The sequence below is a fragment of the Callithrix jacchus genome, chromosome 1 (genome assembly GCF_049354715.1).
Source record: "Callithrix jacchus isolate 240 chromosome 1, calJac240_pri, whole genome shotgun sequence".
Classification (NCBI taxonomy): Eukaryota; Metazoa; Chordata; class Mammalia; order Primates; family Cebidae; genus Callithrix; species Callithrix jacchus.
Window position 1 is genome coordinate 177,078,362 of NC_133502.1, and position 19,142 is coordinate 177,097,503.

The following is a 19,142-nucleotide window of genomic DNA, read 5'->3' on the forward strand; positions in this document are numbered from 1 at the left end:
CTCTAGCCAGTTTTTCCTTTTTTGATTTCTTAGCTTCTATCATCCTGGAGTCCCATCTTAAATTGGAGATGAAGGGTCAGGTAATTTGAAATCCCACCCAAAAGTTGTATTTCCTGTTCAGTCTAGGCTCAGCTCCTTGGTGCCCATCTATGTTCAGGGCTGCCTCACCATCTTGGTGCTTACTGGGGAGCACTCAGTGTGGTGGGGAACTGCCCTGGCTCTGGAGTCTGAGTCGGCTTCAGGACCCAGTGCTGCCACATCCAGCTGTGTGACTTCACTTGCTTTCACTTCTCTTCACTTGCCTCACTTGCCTTCGCTCTCCTCCTCTGTGAGATGGGGGTGGTGATAGTGCATGGCTCTTAGAGTAGGGGGCTTTGGTGCGTTCATGCACAGAGGATGGCAGTAGAATTGGGCAGCAGTTTCAGTGCCCCAGGGGAGGCCTGGAGGGCAGTGAGAACAGCCTCAGGCTCTGCATCCGTGGCCCAGCCTTTTGTCCCATGTTCTTTGCTTCTTGTTTCCAGAGAATCCATAATACTGTCTTATGTCAGTTTCTAGGTCCCCAGGAAACTTTGGGAACCAAAGAGCCCTTTGAAGGGCTTATGAAGGGGATCTGTGGGTCTGAGTGGGAGAGGGTGAACAAGGTGTCTCTCCTTCAAGGGAAACTTTGTTCAGGTGCCAAGGAAAAATAGGGACAGTCAAAAAGACACAGCCCAGTGAGAAAATGGGCCGAGAGGAAACCCAAATGGCTCATATGAGAGGATGTTAATTTTCACAGGTAATTAGAAAAATGCAAATGAAACCAGCAGGAGTGCTGTTGGCAGAGACTGCCAACAGAGGCAGAGGTTGGTTGCTGCTTGGTGCTGGTGAATGCAGGGAAATGAGTCCTCCCATATCCTGCTTGTAGCCGGTGAATTGGTGCAGGCATTTTACAGGGCATTTTAGCCACAAATCTCAGACCTTCTGACCTGGCCATTCCTCTTCTTGGTATCAATCCTAGTCAGGCACTTTGTATATGCCCAGCAATGTCTATTGCTGCAGTGTTTGTAGTTGCAAAACATGGAAACAGCCTCATTGTCCAGAGGTGGTGAGGAGAGGTTAAAAATTAAAAATGACAATGGCATGTTAGAGACAGAGAGAGGTTAACTATGCCGTGGCATATTAGAGACAGAAAGCAGATCAGTGGTTGCTAGGGGCAGAAGTGGGAGGGAATGGGAATGGCTGCTCAATGGTACAGGGTTTCTTTTTCAGGTGGTGAAAATGTTGCAGATCTAGATAGTGGTGATGGCTGTGAATATTATGAATGTACTAAATGCCACTGAATTTTATGCTTAAAAATGGTTAGCCAGACATGTTGGCGCACACCTGTGGTCCCAGCTATCGAGGAGGCTAAGGTGGGAGGATCACTTGAGTCCAGGAGTTCAAGGATGCAGTAAGCTATGATACATGATCACAACATGCACTTCAGCTTGGGTGACAGACCTAGACTGTGTCTCTAAAAAATAAATAAATAAATAAGCTGAGCACGGTAGCGCGTGCCTATAATCCCAGCACTGTGGGAGGCTGAGGCAGGCAGATCACCTGAGGTTGCAAGATCAACCTGACCAACATGGAGAAACCCCATCTATACTAAAAATACAAAAATTGGCTGGGTGTGGTGGCGCATGCCTGTAATCCCAGCTACTCGGGAGGCTGAGGCAGGAGAATCACTTGAACCTGGGAGGCAGAGGTTGCAGTGAGCTGAGATCGCGCCACTGCACCCCAGCCTGGGCAAAAAGAGCGAGGCTCTGTCTCAAAAAATAATAATAAAATGAAATATAAATAAATAAAAAGGTTAAAATGACAAGTTTTATGTTACATATATTTTACCACAATTTTAAAAAATTAATTTATTTTTCCCTCCTCCCAATTTTACCACAATTTTTAAAGATTAATAACAGAATATACCAAAGCCATTTAATTGTACACTTTATTTTTTCTTCTAGCTTTATTGGGGTATGTTTGACAAACATAAGTAGTATATGTTTTAAGATGTTCATCATCATGATGTTATACCCATATACATTGTAAAGTGACCACCTCAGTCAAGCTAATTAACATATCCATCACGTCACATGGCTACCTTTTTGTTGTGTGTGTGGTGAGAACACTTAAGATCTCCTAGCAGATTTCAAGTATTTAATACATCATTAATTACAGTCACCATGCTGTACATTTTAAATGGTGTTCAAATTTATATCTCAATAAAGCTGCTTTTAAAAATCAAGTAACATATAAATACAATATGATATATTTTCCTTCCCCCAGAGAAAAACAGTATTCCTCTTGATGCAGCAAAATACTGTTTCAGTACAGAGAAACGTTATTTATTTCAATACAGTATTGAATTCTGTACAGTATTTTCCATACAGAGAAATACAGTATTTTTCTGTAAATGCAGAGAAAAAGAGTGGGAAGGATATTATTCCTCAAACTAATAGCAGTCGGGTAGGCTTTGAAGGTAGGTACAGGAGGAACTTCAGCATTCACTATTTAAAAGTGAGAATATATTCACCTATTACTTTCAAATTAGAAATACAGTTTTTTGGGCCAGGTGTGGTGGTTCACACCTGTAATCCCAGCACTTTGGGAGGCCAAGGCGGGCAGATGGTTTCAACCCAGGAAGACCAGCCTGGGCAAACATGGAGACCCCCAACTCTACAAATAATAATCATATTTTAAAAGTCTGGCAACCCCCAACTCTACAAATAATAATCATATTTATAAAGTCGGGCATGGTGGTACATGCTTGTGGTTCCAGCTAGTTGGGAGGCTGAGATGGGAGGATGACTTGAGGCCATAAAGTCCAGGCTGCAGTAAGCCATGATCGCACCACTGCACTCCAGCCTGGGCAACAGAGCAAGACTCTTAAAGAAAAAAAATAGAATTTTTTGGAAAAGGTAATGAATCAATAAAATGTAGATAGCTGGCCGGGCGTGGTGGCTCAAGCCTGTAATCCCAGCACTTTGGGAGGCCGAGGCGGGTGGATCACGAGGTCAAGAGATCGAGACCATCCTGGTCAACATGGTGAAACCCCATCTCTACTACAAATACAAAAAATTAGCTGGGCATGGTGGCGCGTGCCTGTAATCCCAGCTACTCAGGAGGCTGAGGCAGGAGAATTGCCTGAACCCAGGAGGCGGAGGTTGCGGTGAGCTGAGATCGCGCCATTGCACTCCAGCCTGGGTAACAAGAGCAACACTCCGTCTCAAAAAAAAAAAAAAAATGTAGATAGCTGGGTTTATTGCTTAATGACTTGACCCTTTCCTTTCCTTTCCTTTGAAGGATTCTGAAAGACTAATGGAGCAACAAGGAGCACTACTGAAACGGCTGGCGGAGGCCGACTCTGAGAAAGCGGTAACTAAGGCTCCCCCATCTACTATAGTGGGTAAAAGTGGCAAGACATCCACTACAAAGTGTAGAGGTGCTTGGATCAAGGCAGGAGGGCTGGAGCATTTCTCTGGGTCTTAGTTTTATGATCTGTAAAATGGCCTGATGTCTCCCTGTCCTGCCTGTTCTGATAGGCTTGTCTAGTTAGTTACTTTTCGACCTTGAGCCACAAAGCTGGACACCAGCATGAGAGAGGGTAATAATAATGTTGGATTTGTAACTCATCTGTGTCTGTTAAAACTGGATTTCCTTATTTGTATCGTGGATTCAAAGCCATCAAAAAATATACACCTTTGAACTCAGTAATCCTAATTCTAGGAATCTCCTAAAACACCATGTTCCAAAGTGTATTCCCTAAGTTCCTCAAGATGTTAATGGGTGCAAGAAACCAAAGGGGAGGTTCCATAGCCAACTAAATTTGGGAAACCATAGGCTGGCCCAGACATAAAGTTCAACAGCTTCTTCAAGACTTTTTTGGAGCCTCTGCTGTATTAATGCTTTCATAAGTCTCCAAGAGAGGGGAGGGAGATGGAGGCCCATTTTCCCAGGTGGGGCCTGTGGCCTCTGACGCTAAGTTGAGGAAGGAGTAGACAAGCAGCAAGCTCGGCGATAATGCCTAAACCTATTCCCAGCTCAGAAGCCCTTGTTAAATTATGATACATCAGGCCGGGCATGGTGGCTCATGCCTGTAATCCCAGCACTTTGGGAGACTGAGGCAGGAGGATCACAAGGTCAGGAGATCGAGACCATCCTGGCCAACATGGTGAAACCTCGTCTCTACTAAAAATACAAAAATTAGCTGGCATGGTGGTACGTGCCTGTAATTCCAGCTACTTAGGAGGCTGAGGCAGAAGAATCACTTGAATCGGGAGTTGGAGGTTGCAGTGAGCCGAGATTGCACCACTGCACTCCAGCCTGGTGACAGAGCAAGATTCTGTCTCCAAAAAAAAAATTATGATACATCAGTAATTTGAAACATCAAGCCGCTCTTTCAAAAGATACAGAAGATTTAATCGCATTGTGGTAAACATGAGATTTTAGGTTATGGAACAAACTAGGCATATGACTTTTTTTTAACCTTCCTATGGAGCTGAACATATGACTTTTTTTTAACCTTCCTATGGAGCTGAACGTATGACTTTTAATGTGCATTAGCAGTAGTTATCTCTGCATGGGGGATTACAGGGTTTCTTTGGAGGATTGTTTTTGGTGTGTTTTCAGTGTTTTCTGCAATTAACATTACTATTCTTAAATTGCAAAATAAATATGTGTTCATTGTTTAAAATTTTTTTTTTAATACATATGTTAGGTGCTTCCTACCAGGATCTCTGACGTTGGTCAATGTATTTAGGACCTTGGGCCCCAGTGGCCAGGCACTCAAAAGTTTCGCTCCTCCCTGGGCCGGGCCTCTTTGCCCTTCCCAGGGGGTACCTGACAGTCTGTGTTCTCTCCCAGCGTCTGCTGTTGCTGCTGCAAGACAAGGACAAGGAGGTGGAAGAGCTCCTTCAGGAAATACAATGTGAGAAGGTATTGTCCCCAGGAACTGTGCATTGTTATGAGCCAGTAGAGCATAATGGATGTGCAGAGAGCTGGGTTCAAATCCTGCCTCTGGGCCAGGTGCAGTGGTTCATGCCTGTAGTTCTAGCACTTTGGGAGGCCTAGGCAGGAGGATTAATTGAGGCCAAGAGTTTGAGACCAGCCTTGGCAACACAGGGAGACCCCATCTCTACAAAATAAAAATTAAAAAATCAGCCAGGTGTGGTGGCATGCACCTGTAGTTCCAGCTACTCTAGATGCTGAGATGGGAGGATTGCTTGAGCCTAGGAGACTGAGGCTGTAGTGAGCTGTGGTCACGCCACTGCACTCCAGCCTCAGCAATAGAGTGATACCCTATCTCAAAAAAAAAAAAAAAAAAAAAAAATGGCTGGGCACATGACTCACACCTGTAATCCCAGCACTTTCAGAGGCTGAGGTGGGTGGATCACCTGAGGTCAAGAGTTCAAGACCAGCCTGACCAACAGGTGAAATCCCATCTCTAAAAAAAAAATTGTCAGCCAGGCATGGTGGTGGCTCACGCCTATAAGCCCAGCACTTTGGGAGGCCAAGGTGGGGAGATCACTTGAGGTCAGGAGATCAAGACCAGCTTGCCTAACATGGTGAAACCCTGTTTCTACTAAAAATACAAAAATCTAGCTATGTGTGATGGCACATGTCTATAACCCCAGCTACTCAGGAGGCTGAGGCAGGAGAATCCCTGGAGCCCAGGAAGTGGAAGTAGCAGTGAGCTGAGATTGTGCCACTGTACTCCAGTCTGGGAGACAGAGCGAGACTCCATCTCAAAAAAAAAATTGTGCCTTCGTCACTTTCTCTGTCTCTCCACAGGCTCAAGCAAAGACAGCCTCTGAGCTTTCTAAATCCATGGAGTCCATGCGTGGGCATTTGCAGGCACAGCTTCGGTCCAAAGAGGCTGAGAACAGTCGCTTGTGCATGCAGATCAAGGTACCTAGTGGCCCCACAAGTGGGGAAGGAGGAGGCAGGAGCCTTTCAATTTGATGATAGTGGCCTGGCCCTAGTATTACACTCAGGATGTATGCCTCCAAAGGTTTCTGAGGCAGCTGATGACAAAATACTCAGGCCTCAGAGACACTCTAGACAATGGACAGAGACCCAGGAGGTATTGGGCATCCTTCCCAGCAGTGTTAGAGTTGTGTGTCATGCCCCCAGGCCTATCACTTAATCCCTTAGGCCCTCAGTTCTCCTAACTACCCAAGAGAAAGAAATGATCTCTTTGTAGCCCAGGGGTCCTCTGAAGTCATAGGTCTGCTGAGTGACCAAGAAACTTTCTCTGACCACAAGATTGGGAGTTCAGGAAAGGATTCCAGAGCAGTTCTGACCTAATATCAAGACCCCGTGGGCTGACAGATCCAGGGAGGTGTCGTGGAGAGCTGGGAGGGACTGTGTCTCTGGTCCAAGTTAGGGAAGCCTATCACACAGCTGAACACCTGTTTTTTCTCTTCCTTGTTCCCTCTTTGCTCTTGCCTTTTCCTCCCTTTCTCCTTCATCCTATGCTTTTGCCTTCCCATGGCCTTCTTGTCTCTCTTTTCCCTCTCTGTCTCACCCCTTCCCCTTTCCAGAATCTGGAGCGCAGTGGGAATCAGCACAAGGCAGAAGTGGAGGCCATCATGGAGCAGCTGAAGGAGTTGAAGCAGAAGGGAGACCGAGATAAAGAGAGCTTGAAGAAGGCCATCCGAGCCCAGAAGGAGCGAGCCGAGAAGAGCGAGGAGTACGCAGAGCAGCTGCACGTGCAACTCGCTGACAAGGTCACAGGCTTGGGGTGCCCAGCTCCTCACCTGCCCTGAGGAGGGCTGGGTGATGGTATAGGGGTGGTCGGCCAGATGGGTAGTGGAGGGGTGGGTGGATGAGGGATGGTAGTGGTGGAAAGGATGGATGGCTGGGGAAGAAGGAGAGGGAGTTAAGGGGATCAAATGGGTAAAAGCTGGATGGGTGGGTGGCTGGAGATGATTGGTGGCTTTGTAGAAGAGTTCAGCCACATCAGCTTTGTGAGTGAGAATGATGATTAAGAAAGGATTTGCAAACAGGATGCATTTGATTGCCAGAAATCTGGAAGCACTACTAGCTAGGCTCCCACTGTCACTCCCAGCGCCCTCTAGATAGGTGAATTGCAGAATGAGGTTTAGGTTACCAGGGTGAGAGACAACCTAGGATAAAATCGCTCCTAGCTCCCGGCAGCCTCAGCACTGACACTAGGCTGACAGGCCCTGTTGTCCTGTGTTCCTAGGATCTTTATGTTGCTGAAGCTTTATCCACTCTGGAGTCCTGGAGGAGCCGCTACAACCAAGTCGTAAAAGACAAGGGAGACCTTGAGCTGGAAATTATTGTCCTGAATGAGTATGTCTTAGAGAAGGGGAGGGAATGTGGGGCTGTTGATGGACTTGTGTGTGCAGGTGGGAGTAGCCTGGTGGCTCAGGGAAGGCCATGTGGCTGCTTATGTGTACTTTTTGGGCTGGGGGCTGCACTGGGGTGTGATGTGGGCAGCCCTGAGCTGGGCTTTCTGGTTGGAGCTGGGGTGCAGGCTCTGGCCCTAGTCCTGGGGTCCTATCCTACTGTCAGGCACTGGGTAGGGGCTGGGCCTCTCTGGTCGCAGAGGCATGGGTCTGACTTCAGCACCTGGGCCTGAGCCAGTCCCCAATCTACACAGTATGGGAAACGGGGCATCCTGGTGTCGTCATTCTTGTTCTTAGGGAATGGGGCAGATGGTGACCCAAGTGTCTTCTCTCTGTTGTCTGCCCACGGACAGCAGCTGTTTGCCAGTGCCTGCCAGTCAGTAGGTCAGTGGTATGGCATGTGAGTAGGGGGCAAAAGGGGCCCCAAGTTGCAAGTGACTGAGCTGACACCTTTCTGGCAACTGGTGAAATGTCAGCAGTGACCATTCCACTGTTCTCATTTGTTCCTTCATTAATTGGAAAAACATGTGTTGAGCATCTACCAGGTTCCAACCTGCTGTGTGCTGGCCATCAAGGTACAGCAGTAAGAAGACACATGCATTTCCTGCCTTCTACTCTGTAGAGATAGGGCTATAAGAGGCATTGACTCCCTGCACTAAGGATAGGTCATGGGGGACCTCATTTAATCTCCCGGGTCAGGAAAGTCTCTTTTACTATATTCAACTCAACTTAGCAAACATGTTCTGAGAACCTGCTGTGTGCCAGGCTCTATGCCAGGTGCTGTCCTTAGGGAGTTTTCTGTCTAATAGGAGAACATAGATAATTAAGACAGAAGCATACGTTGTACAGGTGAGGGGTCAAAGACAAGATGTCTTGAAGTCTGAACTGGGTTTTTTGTTGTTGTTGTTGTTTTTTTTAAAGACGTGGTTTCACCATGTTGGTCAGGCAAGTCTTGAACTCCTGACCTCAGGTGATCCGCCTGCCTTGGCCTCCAAAGTGCTTGGATTACAGGTGTGAGCCACTACGCCTGGCCTGAACTGGGTTTTTAAGGATGAGTAGGAGTTTGCCAGGTAAACTGGAGTTGCCAGCAAACTGATGTGTTTGCTTGGGCCTAGTTAATGTTCAGTGGTGAACTGTAATTGGTCACTACTGAGAGCATATATTGTGCAAATATTTTATGATGGGTCTGTGGTCAAGATAGAAGAGTAAGCACCTGTGAGCCCCAGGGCTCCTCTTGAAGCCACAGTCTCTACTCTTTGACTGATAGCCTTGCTGAGTGACTGAGAGAGCAGGAGGGAGCGAAAGGGATTGGTGGGGTGGGCAGCTGGCTCCTAAGTTGGTTTCTTTCTCTCTACTTGTACTTTTTCCCAGACCATACTCATTGCCATTCCTGCCTGTGCTAGGTGGGTGTTCATATATGAATGAGCCAATCATGGCACCAGCCCCCTACTGGGGGGACAAAAGCCCAGAGTGCTCAGAGCCCTGCTGGAGAGGAATGCCTGGGTGATAAACCCTGACCACCAGCCTGGGAGTCCAGAAAGGGATTCCAGAAGAGTCTGTCCTAACACCAAGATCTGATAGGCAGAGAGATTCAGGGAGGTGTCATAGGGAGAGTTGGGAAGGGATCACATCCCTGGTCCTTGCCTTCAAAGACTATCTTAGCCTTATGAGAGGATCAAGATGGGTCCACATGCCTCTCTCTCTCTCTCTCTCTCTTTTTTTTAATGGAGACAATGTCTTGCTCTTTTACCGAGGCTATAGTGCAATGGCACAAGCATAGCTCACTGCAACCTTCAACTCCTGGGCTCAAGCAATCCTCCCGCCTTGGTCTCTCAAAGCACTGGGATTATAGGTGTGAGCCACCATTCCCAGCCCACACTTCTCCTAATAAGTCATTGGTTACTGTTGAATTGTAGATGGTTTGTTAGAGGGAGTGGTATGGGAGACACATCTTAAAGGATGTCATTCCGAAGTGGGACAGGCTTGGGACAGCAGCAATGCCAAGACAGGACAGCACAGTTGCTTCTCAGTGTGGAGATTGGGGAGCAGGCTGGCAGTATGTCTAGTGGTGACAACACTTGGTCCCACACCACACAAAGACCCAGACTCTTTAAAACCTGTGTAATTGATTCTCTCTGTGTGCTTTCACTTTGTGACCTTCCAGCCGGGTAACAGATCTTGTAAACCAACAACAAACCTTGGAGGAGAAGATGCGGGAAGACCGGGATAGCCTGGTGGAGAGACTACACCGTCAGACTGCCGAGTATTCTGCATTCAAGCTGGAGAATGAGAGGCTGAAGGTTTGCAGTGAGAGCTGGGGACCAGGCAGCTTGGGTGGGGTCCAGAGAGGTGATGACTGGATCCTGTCTTAAGTGGGCCTGGGGGCATCTTGACTAAGAGGGAGATAGAAAAGCCTAGATACTGCACCACAGTATATTCCTCCATTCTGCTGTCGGTGGACAGCGCAGTGGTTCAGGCCTGTAATCCCAGCACTTTGGGAGGCCAAGGCAGGTGGATCACTCAAGCCTAGGAGTACGAGACCAGCCTGGGCAACATGGTAAAATCCTGTCTCTATAAAACATACAAAAAGCAGCCAGGTGTGGTGGCACACACCTGTAGTCCTAGCTACTCAGGAGACTGAGTTGGGAGAATCACCCAGTAGAGACTGCAGTGAGCTGAGATCACACCATTGCACTCCAGCCTGGACAACAGAGATTCTGTGTCAAAAAAAAAGAAGCAGCTGGGTGCAGTGGCTCACGCCTGTAATCCCAGCACTTTGGGAGGCAAAGGTGGGTGGATCACGAGGTCAAGAGATCAAGATCATCCTGGTCAACATGGTGAAACCCCATATCTACTAAAAATACAAAAAATTAGCTGGGCATGGTGGTGCATACCTGTAATCCCAGCTACGCAGGAGGCTGAGGCAGGAGAATTGAGGTGGAGGTTGCGGTGAGCCGAGATCACGCCATTGCACTCCAGCCTGGGTAACAAGAGCGAAACTCTGTCTCAAAAAGAAAAAAGAAAAGCTTGGATTCAAGTCCTCACTCTGCCTCTTCCTGGCTGTAGAACCTGAGTGAAACATTCCATGCCTCTTCCTTAGGAAGAGGAAATGAGGTCCTTGTGAGCATGTGATAATGCATGTGAAATGCTTAACATGATGCACTCAGCCTGCACACATGATTTAGACTCACTTTGAGGTTAACATTGGCTTCCTTCAGTGCCACCTCATTGGCTCTCCTGGGGTCTGCTGGACCCCTTCACAGGCATTAATTCTCGCTTAAACTGTCCAGCCTCCCAGTAGTGTGATGATTATCTCCAATTGAAAAGAGAATAAGGGACCAGATGTGGTGGCTCACGCCTGTAATCCCAGCACTTTGAGAGGCTCAGGCGGGTGGATTACTTGAGGTCAGGAGTTCAAGACCAGCCTGGCCAAGACAGCAAAACCCTATCTCTACTAAAAATACAAAAATATTAACTGGGTGTTTTGTCGTGTGTTTGTAATCCCAGCTACTCAGGAGGTTGAGGCAGAATTACTTGAGCCCACGAGTTGGAGGTTGTAGTGAGCCAAGATCACACCACTGCACTCCAGCCTGGGCAACAGAGCAAGACTTCATCTCAAAAAAAAAAAAAAAAGAAACGAGAATAAGGAAACTGAGGCTGAGAGAGAGGTCAAGTTTCTTGCCAAGATTTTGCCCTAGGAAGTATCGGAGTTGAGATTTGAACCCGAGTCTGACTCCGTAGCCCTGACTCATAACCTCACTATACCCTCTTCCAGCCTGCCAGGGGCGAGAGGCACCTGAACAGAGGTTGACATTTCAGAGACAAGTTTGATCTTGCGTTTTTGTTGATCTGGGCAGTAATATCTAGCTTCATTTTTTTCATTGGTTTTGTTTTTTTGTTGTTAAGATTGCTTTTAAGGGAAAATAACATACGGAAAAGTACACAGATCCTAGAATTTTTATACAGTGAATATACTTTGTCCATCTATCATTCTGATTGAACCTTGCCTGCACCCTAGTGACCTTTGTCCTGTAAAGGTAACTGCTAGCCTGTCTTCTGTCACCACAGATTAGTTTGCCTGCTTTTAACTTTAGAGATTTGAGTAGTTTGAATACCCTTGGGCCTGGCTTCTACTCTGGGAGTTTGTTGAGTCAGCCCCATTGTTTGTAACAGTTTTTCTTTTCATCCTCAGCGCTCTAAGGTATGTGTTATATGAATACACCACATATGTTCCTCCATTCTACTGTCAGTGGACATTGGGTTTCCATAGTGTTACTGTGAACATCTTCGTATGTCTTTAGGTGTATACATTTGGTGCATCTTTATTGTTTATATAACTTGAAGTAGAATTGCCAGATCATCACAGGGTGTGCATAAGTCTATATTTGGTAGATGTCACTGAATACTAGAGTGTGTTACTGAATAGTAAAGTAGTTACTAGTAGATGCTACTGAATAGTAGTTACTGGTAGATGTTACTGAATAGTAAAGTAGTCGAACAAATCTATAAAGTAGTCGAACAGTTGCTCCTTGTCTCCTTGGCAATGCTTGGTATTGTGTGTCTACTTTATGTTAGCTACTCTGGTGGGAGTGTAGTAGTATCTCATTTGTTTATTGAAATTGTTGGATAAATTAAAAGTAACATCTAAGTGTTAAGGATTATTGAGGAGGTCAGGCATAGTGGCTTACACCTGTAATCCCAGTGCTTTGGGAGACCAACGCAGGAGGACTACTTGAGGCCAGCAAGATGCCATCTCTACAAAAAAATTTTAAGCCAACAATTATTTAGGGGATTAGTTATAGTATGGTGCATCTGTAGAGTGCGTTACAGTGTGGCCATTCAAAATGATGTTTGTGTAAGTATATTTTCCTAGTATAATTTTTTTTTTTTTTTTTGAGACAGAGTCTCACTCTGTTGCCCAGGCTGGAGTGCAGTGGCACAATCTCGGCTCACTGCAACCTCCACCTCCCAGGATCAAGTGATTCTCCTGCCTCAGCCTCCCAGGTAGCTGGGATTACAAGCATCTGCCACACACCCAGCTGATTTTTTGTATTTTTAGTAGCAATGGGGTTGTCCCATGTTAGCCCAGCTGGTCTCAAATTCCTGACCTCATGTGATACATCTGCCTTGGGCTCCCAAAGTGCTGGGATTAGTGGTGTGAGCCACTATGCCCAGCCTTTCTGAGTATAATTATAAAAGTTAAATATGCTCATAGTAAAAGTTCAAAACATTACAGAAATGTAATATAGAAGTGAAGATCTCCATTAGCCATGAACATACATTTTTCTAGATTTTTCCCCAGTACTAACATATCAAGCACCTACACATTTATTCATCCATCCGTTATTCTGTCACTTGCTTTTCTGATTTAACCATATTTGCGGACATCTATTTAAGTCCATTTTTTAAGCTTTATATCTCTCTTAAGTGACTACTACTTATTTTTTATTCATTTGATAAACCATGATTTATATTGTCCATCTAAGATGAGTATTTGGTTTATAAGAAGACATTGATTTTTTAAAATTCCCACCTCTATTATAAGTTGAGAGGATATTTATTGACTTGAGAAGTTCACAACACATTGTTTTGTTTGTTTGTTTGTTTTTGAGACAGAGTCTCACTCTGTCGCCCAGGCTAGAGTGCAGTGGCCCAATCTCATCTCACTGCAGCCTCCGCTTTCCAGTTTCAAGCCATCCTTCTGCTTCAGCTTCCCAAGTAGCTGGGGCTACAGGTGTGTGCCACAACATCTGGCTAATTTTTGTATTTTTAGTAGAGATGGGGTTTCACCATGTTGGCCAGGCTGGTCTTGAATTCCTGACCTCGTGATCCACCTGCCTTGGCCTCCCAAAGTGCTGGGATTACAGGCATGAGCCACCGTGCCTGGCCCACAACATATTGTTCATTTAAAAAAAGTATGTTATGGCCAGGTGTGGGGCAGGTGTCTTATTTGAGATCAGGAGTTTGAGATCAGCCTGGCCAACATGGTAAAACCCCGTCTTTACCAAAAATAGAAAAAATTAGCTGGGTGTAGTGGTGTGCACCTGTAATCCCAGCTACTCAGGAGGCTGAGGCAGGAGAAAAACTTGAATCCGGGAGGCAGAGGTTGCACTGAGCCGAGATCATGCCATTGCACTCCAGCCTGGGCAACACAGTGAGATTCTGTCTCAAAAATAAATAAATAAAGCCTGGCGTGGTGGCTCACGCCTATAATCTCAGCACTTTGGGAGGCCCAGGCGGGTGGATCACGAGGTCAAGAGATCAAGACCATCCTGGCTGACAAGGTGAAACCCTGTCTCTACTAAAAATACAAAAATTAGCTGGGCATGGTGGTGCGCGCCTGTAGTTCCAGCTACTCGGGAGGCTGAGGCAGGAGAATTGCTTGAACCCAGAAGGCAGAGGTTGCGGTGAGCTGAGATTGTGCCATTGCACTCCAGTCTGGGTAACAACAGCGAAACTCTATGTCAAAAAAATAATAATAAATAAATAAATAAATAAAAATAGGCCAGGCGTGGTGGCTCACACCTGTAATCCCAGCATTTTGGGAGGACGAGGCGGTCAGATTACCTGAGGTCAGGAGTTCAAGACCAGCCTGGCCAACATGGTGAAACCCCATCTCTACTAAAAATACAAAAATTAGCCAGGCGTGGTGGTGCACACCCGTAATCCCACCTACTCGGGAGGCTGAATCACTTGAACCTGGGAAGTGGAGGTTGCACTGAGCTGAGATCAGGCCATTGTACTCCAACCTGGGCAACAGAGTGAGACTCCATCTCATTAAAAAAAAAAAGGGCCGGGCACAGTGGCTCACGCCTATAATCCCAGCACTTTGGGAGGCCAAGGCTGGCGGATCACGAGGTCAAGAGATCGAGACCATCCTGGTCAACATGGTGAAACCCCGTCTCTACTAAAAATACAAAAAATTAGCTGGGCATGGTGGCGTGTGCCTGTAATCCCAGCTACTCAGGAGGCTGAGGCAGGAGAATTGCCTGAACCCAGGGGGTGGAAGTTGAGGTGAGCCAAGATCGCGCCATTGCACTCCAGCCTGGGTAACAAGAGCGAAACTCCATCTCAAAAAGAAAATAAATAAAAATCAAAAGTATGTTACATATAACCTGGCAGATCCCATGGTGGAGAAAAAGTATGTTACATAGCAGTAAGTATAGTATAGTCTCATTCTTGTTGATAGAAATGAAAAAGTTATGCAACTATAGATCTATAGCTATATCCTAAGTCATTAAGTATTAGGATTAGTGTGTCTTGGTTTTATCTACATTTTCTTTAACGACTATATATTGCTTTTGGAATAAGAAAAAACAGAAGTCATTTATTTGCATCTCTATTCACTGGAGATGGTAACATTAGGAGTCTTAACTGCTCCTTGGTGCTACTCAGGGAAAGTGCTGTGTAGGTAAAGGGCCTTTCCTTTGCTCATTCCTTGGAGAGAGTTGAGGGTAGGAGTGCCACCTGATCCAGAACCTTCCGTGGGTTACTTATGAGCCATCCCTTCCAGGCTAGCTTTGCCCCAATGGAGGACAAGCTCAACCAGTCACACCTTGAGGTCCAGCAGCTGAAGGCCTCAGTGAAGAACTATGAGGGGATGATTGACAACTATAAGAGTCAGGTAGGCCTCACTGGGGCCCTGGCCCTTCTGAGCAGTGCTCACCCTGCCCCCATCAGGCTGGGGGCTCCCTACCAGGCCACTCCCAGGAAGGGTTGAGTATGGAAGATGGGTTTCTCCAAAATGTGGCTCTGCCTAAGATGAACCATCTGTTGTTGGTCCCTAGGTGATGAAGACCAGATTGGAGGCTGATGAAGTAGCTGCCCAGCTAGAACGCTGTGACAAAGAGAATAAGATCCTTAAAGATGAGATGAACAAAGAGATTGAGGCGGTACTGCTCCCCTTCCTTGCTTTCTTCCCCTACCCAATTCCATATCTAACTCAATGACTGTGAGTCTGTTCCCCTTGTTTGCCTTTGAGCCTACCTAATTAGGGCAACAAAGATGAGCTAATTTTCTTTATTTTATTCTTTTTAAGATCTGATGGTTTTAAAAGGATGAGCTAATTTTCTCATTGATGGGCTCATCCACTCCACCCTGTGCCTCTCTCTCCTTTGTCTCTTTCTTGCCTCCTCTCTTATCTCTCTCATGCTACTGCTTTTTTTTCTCTTTGTTTTCCTCTATCTCCTTTTCAATTTCCTTAAAACAACAAAAAACCCTCTTGCGGCACTGTGGCTCACGCCTGTAGTCCCAGCACTTTGGAAGGCCAAGACAGGTAGATCATGAGATCAAGAGTTGGAGACCATCCTGGTCAACATGGTGAAACCCCGCCTTTACTAAAAATACAAAAGTAGCTGGGCTTGGTGGCATGTGCCTGTAGTCCCAGCTACTTGGGAGGCTGATTCAGGAGAATCGCTTGAACCCAGGAGACAGAGGTTGCAGTGAGACAAGATCGTGCTACTGCACTCCAACCTGGCGACAGAGCAAGACTCTGTCTCTAAAAAAAAAAAAGGCTGGGCACAGTGGCTCACGCCTGTAATCCCAACACTTTGGAAGGCTGAAGCGGGCGGATCATGAAGTCAAGAGATCGGGACCATCCTGGCCAACATGGTGAAACCCCATCTCTACTAGTAATACAAATATTAGCCTGGCATGGTGGTGCATGCCTATAGTCCCAGCTACTTGGGAGGCTGAGGCAGGAGAATCGCTTGAACCCGTCAGGCAGAGGTTGCGGTGAGCTGAGAGGATGCCACTGCATTCCAGCCTGGCAACAGTGAGACTTAGTCTCAAAAAAAAAACCTGCTCAAAGCCAAGTATGGCAGGTTTTTGGCATGTTTATTTCATTCTATACGATGTCTTTATTTTATACCAACCAGAAAAATATCCTCTTCCCAAAGAGCCTTATTCTTCTACAGATGGTTTGGCTGATTAGAGCAGGGGGATTATCTTAATGGTTACCTTGGAGATGAGTTGAGTCCAGGCTCAGCCATTAAGTTGTTTCATAACCTTGAGCAAGTCAAGCCCCTCTCTGGTCCCCAGTTTCTGTGTTAAGTTCAAGGATGTACTAAGACCAGTTATTTCTCACCTTTCTCTCTGACTGGTGGGATTGTGACTGCTTTCCTAGGGGCTTTGGAGTTAGAATAGACCTTTTTTATTTATTGTTTTTGAGACGGAGTCTTGCTCTGTTACCGAAGCTGGAGTGCAGTGGCATGATCTCAGCTCACTCCAACCTCCACCTCATGGGTTCAAGCGATTCTCCTGCCTCAGTATCCCAAGTAGTTAGGACTACAGGCATGCACCACCACTCCCGGCTAATTTTTGTATTTTTGGTAGAGATGGGGTTTCACCATATTAGTCAAGGTGGTGTCTAACTCCTCAAATGATCCACCCACCTTGGCTTTCCAGGGTGCTGAGATTACAGACATGAGCCACCGCACCCAGACTGGAGTTAGACTAGACTTTAATCTTGAGTTTACCAGTTTTTAGCTGAATGATCTTGAGCAAATCAGTTAGCTCCCTTGATCCTTAGTATCCTTCTATTGGGACAGCATCACCTATTTTACAGGTTGTTGTCTGAATTAAATGAGCAGCTGTGCAGAGAGCCCCTGGAACAATGCCTGGGTCTTGGTGTGAACTGTGTGGTTGCCATTGTTACTGGATAACTAAATGAATGGCAAGCCACTTGCCCAGTGGGCAGCAGGGAGTGTAGATAACACTTCAACTGCGGATTTTTCAGGATCCTCCTCTGGGGACTGTGGGTATCCCTTCCCTAACTCTAAAGGACTCTGCCTAGCTCCACCAGCAGCCAGGCCTTTCCCAACTGTGGGTGTTTCCTTCCCACTCCAGGCACGAAGGCAGTTCCAGTCCCAGCTGGCTGACCTGCAGCAGCTCCCTGACATCCTGAAGATCACGGAGGCAAAGCTGGCTGAGTGCCAAGACCAACTGCAGGGCTATGAGCGGAAGAACATCGACCTCACAGCCATCATATCAGACCTGCGCAGCCGGGTAAGGGACTGGCAGAAAGGGTCCCATGAACTGACCCGAGCAGGGGCCCGCATACCAAGATGAGCTGCACTCCTCATGGGAGGACTACTTCCTTTTTCTTGGCTGCTGCTTTTTAAAAGGAGTGAGCTATCATCAGTGCTGTGAAATAAAAGTCTGGTGTGCCAAATGCCATGTGTTTGCACAAAGTGATTGTAGTTATAGGAGCCGTCACTTGCGTGGAGTCACTGGGCCCTCATGCTGTTTCCCCCACCCAAGACCACTGCTTCTGCCTGCCTCTGCCTGTATGCTCCGCTGCTGTCCTCAGCTTCACACCCACAGCTGGGAGGTGCCAGCAGACACCAAGCCATAGAATTTCTTTTCTTTCTCTTGCTTTAGCTGCTTTTCCTGACTCTTAACAGATATACTACCTGAGATTCTTTACTGAAAGAAGCAAACAGTCCCTTTCTCCCAGAAACAGTCTGTCTCTGGGTTACTGGAACCATGCCTACTGCCTACAATGTCTAAGAAATTACATACCACTCATTTGACCTTGGACAAAGCTCCTTCCCCACTCTTGACCTGTGTACTTGTGATAATTATAAAAGGAGCTACCATTTTTTGAGCACCTCTTCTGTGCTCCTGCATTCTCTCATTTAATTCCATCAGGGACTTTGTGAGGTACGTGTGTTATTTTCTCCATTTTACGGAAAGCAGTCCAGGACATAGAATGGAGAAGTAATTTCCTACCACAGAGCTAGTACTTAGTAAGCAGGAACTTAGTAAGCAGTACTTAGTAACCAGCTCTGTCTGGTTCCTAAGCCCATGTTCTCAGTACTCTTACATTGCCTCCCGCCTGCTTTGAACCTGAGCATTCTCAGGGCCTTTGAGCCCTGATAGCTGAGGCTTCTGCATAAAGGAGTCCTCTGGGTAAATTCTCAAACTTGCTGACTCAAAAGGATTGACATTTCCTGCACTTGTTCCCCAGTTGAGAGGAGGGTGAGATCAATAGTACCAGCAACATAACAGGTAAAGCTCTGTGGTTGGTTTGTATGGGCCAGTTAGCCCTGCCATCTATTTCTGCCTTCTCATGTCTTGCCTGCACTTGTTCCCCAGTTAAGAGGAGGGTGAGATCAATAGTACCAGCAACATAACAGGTAAAGCTCTGTGGTTGGTTTGTATGGGCCAGTTAGCCCTGCCATCTATTTCTGCCTTCTCATGTCTGTCCTGGATCCCAGCTGGGTCTGAGTGATCTCCCCTGAAGAAGAAAGCATCTTTGTCATAATTCAGCATCAAACCTGTTTTTCTCCAAAGTGGGAGAGCCTTTTGTCTTTGGAGTTGGGCCTAACCTGTCCCTGCTGTCCTCTCTCCTCTAGGTTGTGCATTGAGACTTGGACGCCTGCTGAGGGCACTGTGCCCCTTTCCTGGGTGTGGACAACAGGTCATAGGGAAAGGGGAGGGCTCTAGCAGGAAATTCCTTTGTAAACCAGTCTGTGTTCCTGTCATTTTAGATCGAACATCAGGGGGACAAGCTGGAGATGGCGAGAGAGAAACATCAGGCTTCCCAGAAGGAAAATAAACAGCTGAGTCTGAAGGTGGATGAACTGGAGAGGTTAGAGGCACTTGGTCCCATCTCTGTCCTCTTCCTAGGACCTGAGACTTTCAGCCACTTAGCTGCTTTTTGCTTAGTGTGCGGAAGTGTTTGAGGGACTCGAGGCCCTGTAAGGTACTAGGCAGAGCTCAGAGGAAAAGCTGCTTCCATTTCGGTGG

General features: G+C 46.6%; 1 protein-coding gene across 49 annotated transcripts in view; it reads left to right on the plus strand.

Moving 5' to 3' along the window:
• Positions 1–19,142, plus strand: part of ODF2 (outer dense fiber of sperm tails 2) — a 46,062-nt gene that overhangs the window by 22,631 nt on the left and 4,289 nt on the right. For 43 of the 49 annotated variants that reach the window (XM_078328806.1, XM_078328819.1, XM_078328850.1 and 40 more), the window contains 10 exons: positions 3,322–3,393; positions 4,882–4,953; positions 5,809–5,925; positions 6,561–6,746; positions 7,226–7,335; positions 9,556–9,691; positions 14,905–15,015; positions 15,179–15,283; positions 17,238–17,396; positions 18,884–18,984. In XM_078328806.1, the coding sequence (XP_078184932.1) occupies positions 3,322–3,393; positions 4,882–4,953; positions 5,809–5,925; positions 6,561–6,746; positions 7,226–7,335; positions 9,556–9,691; positions 14,905–15,015; positions 15,179–15,283; positions 17,238–17,396; positions 18,884–18,984 (1,169 nt within the window). Of the gene's footprint in view, positions 1–3,321; positions 3,394–4,881; positions 4,954–5,808; positions 5,926–6,560; positions 6,747–7,225; positions 7,336–9,555; positions 9,692–14,904; positions 15,016–15,178; positions 15,284–17,237; positions 17,563–18,883; positions 18,985–19,142 lie in introns of those variants that run through there. The other 6 variants (XM_078328869.1, XM_035259413.3, XM_078328874.1 and 3 more) reach the window with 1 other exon arrangement.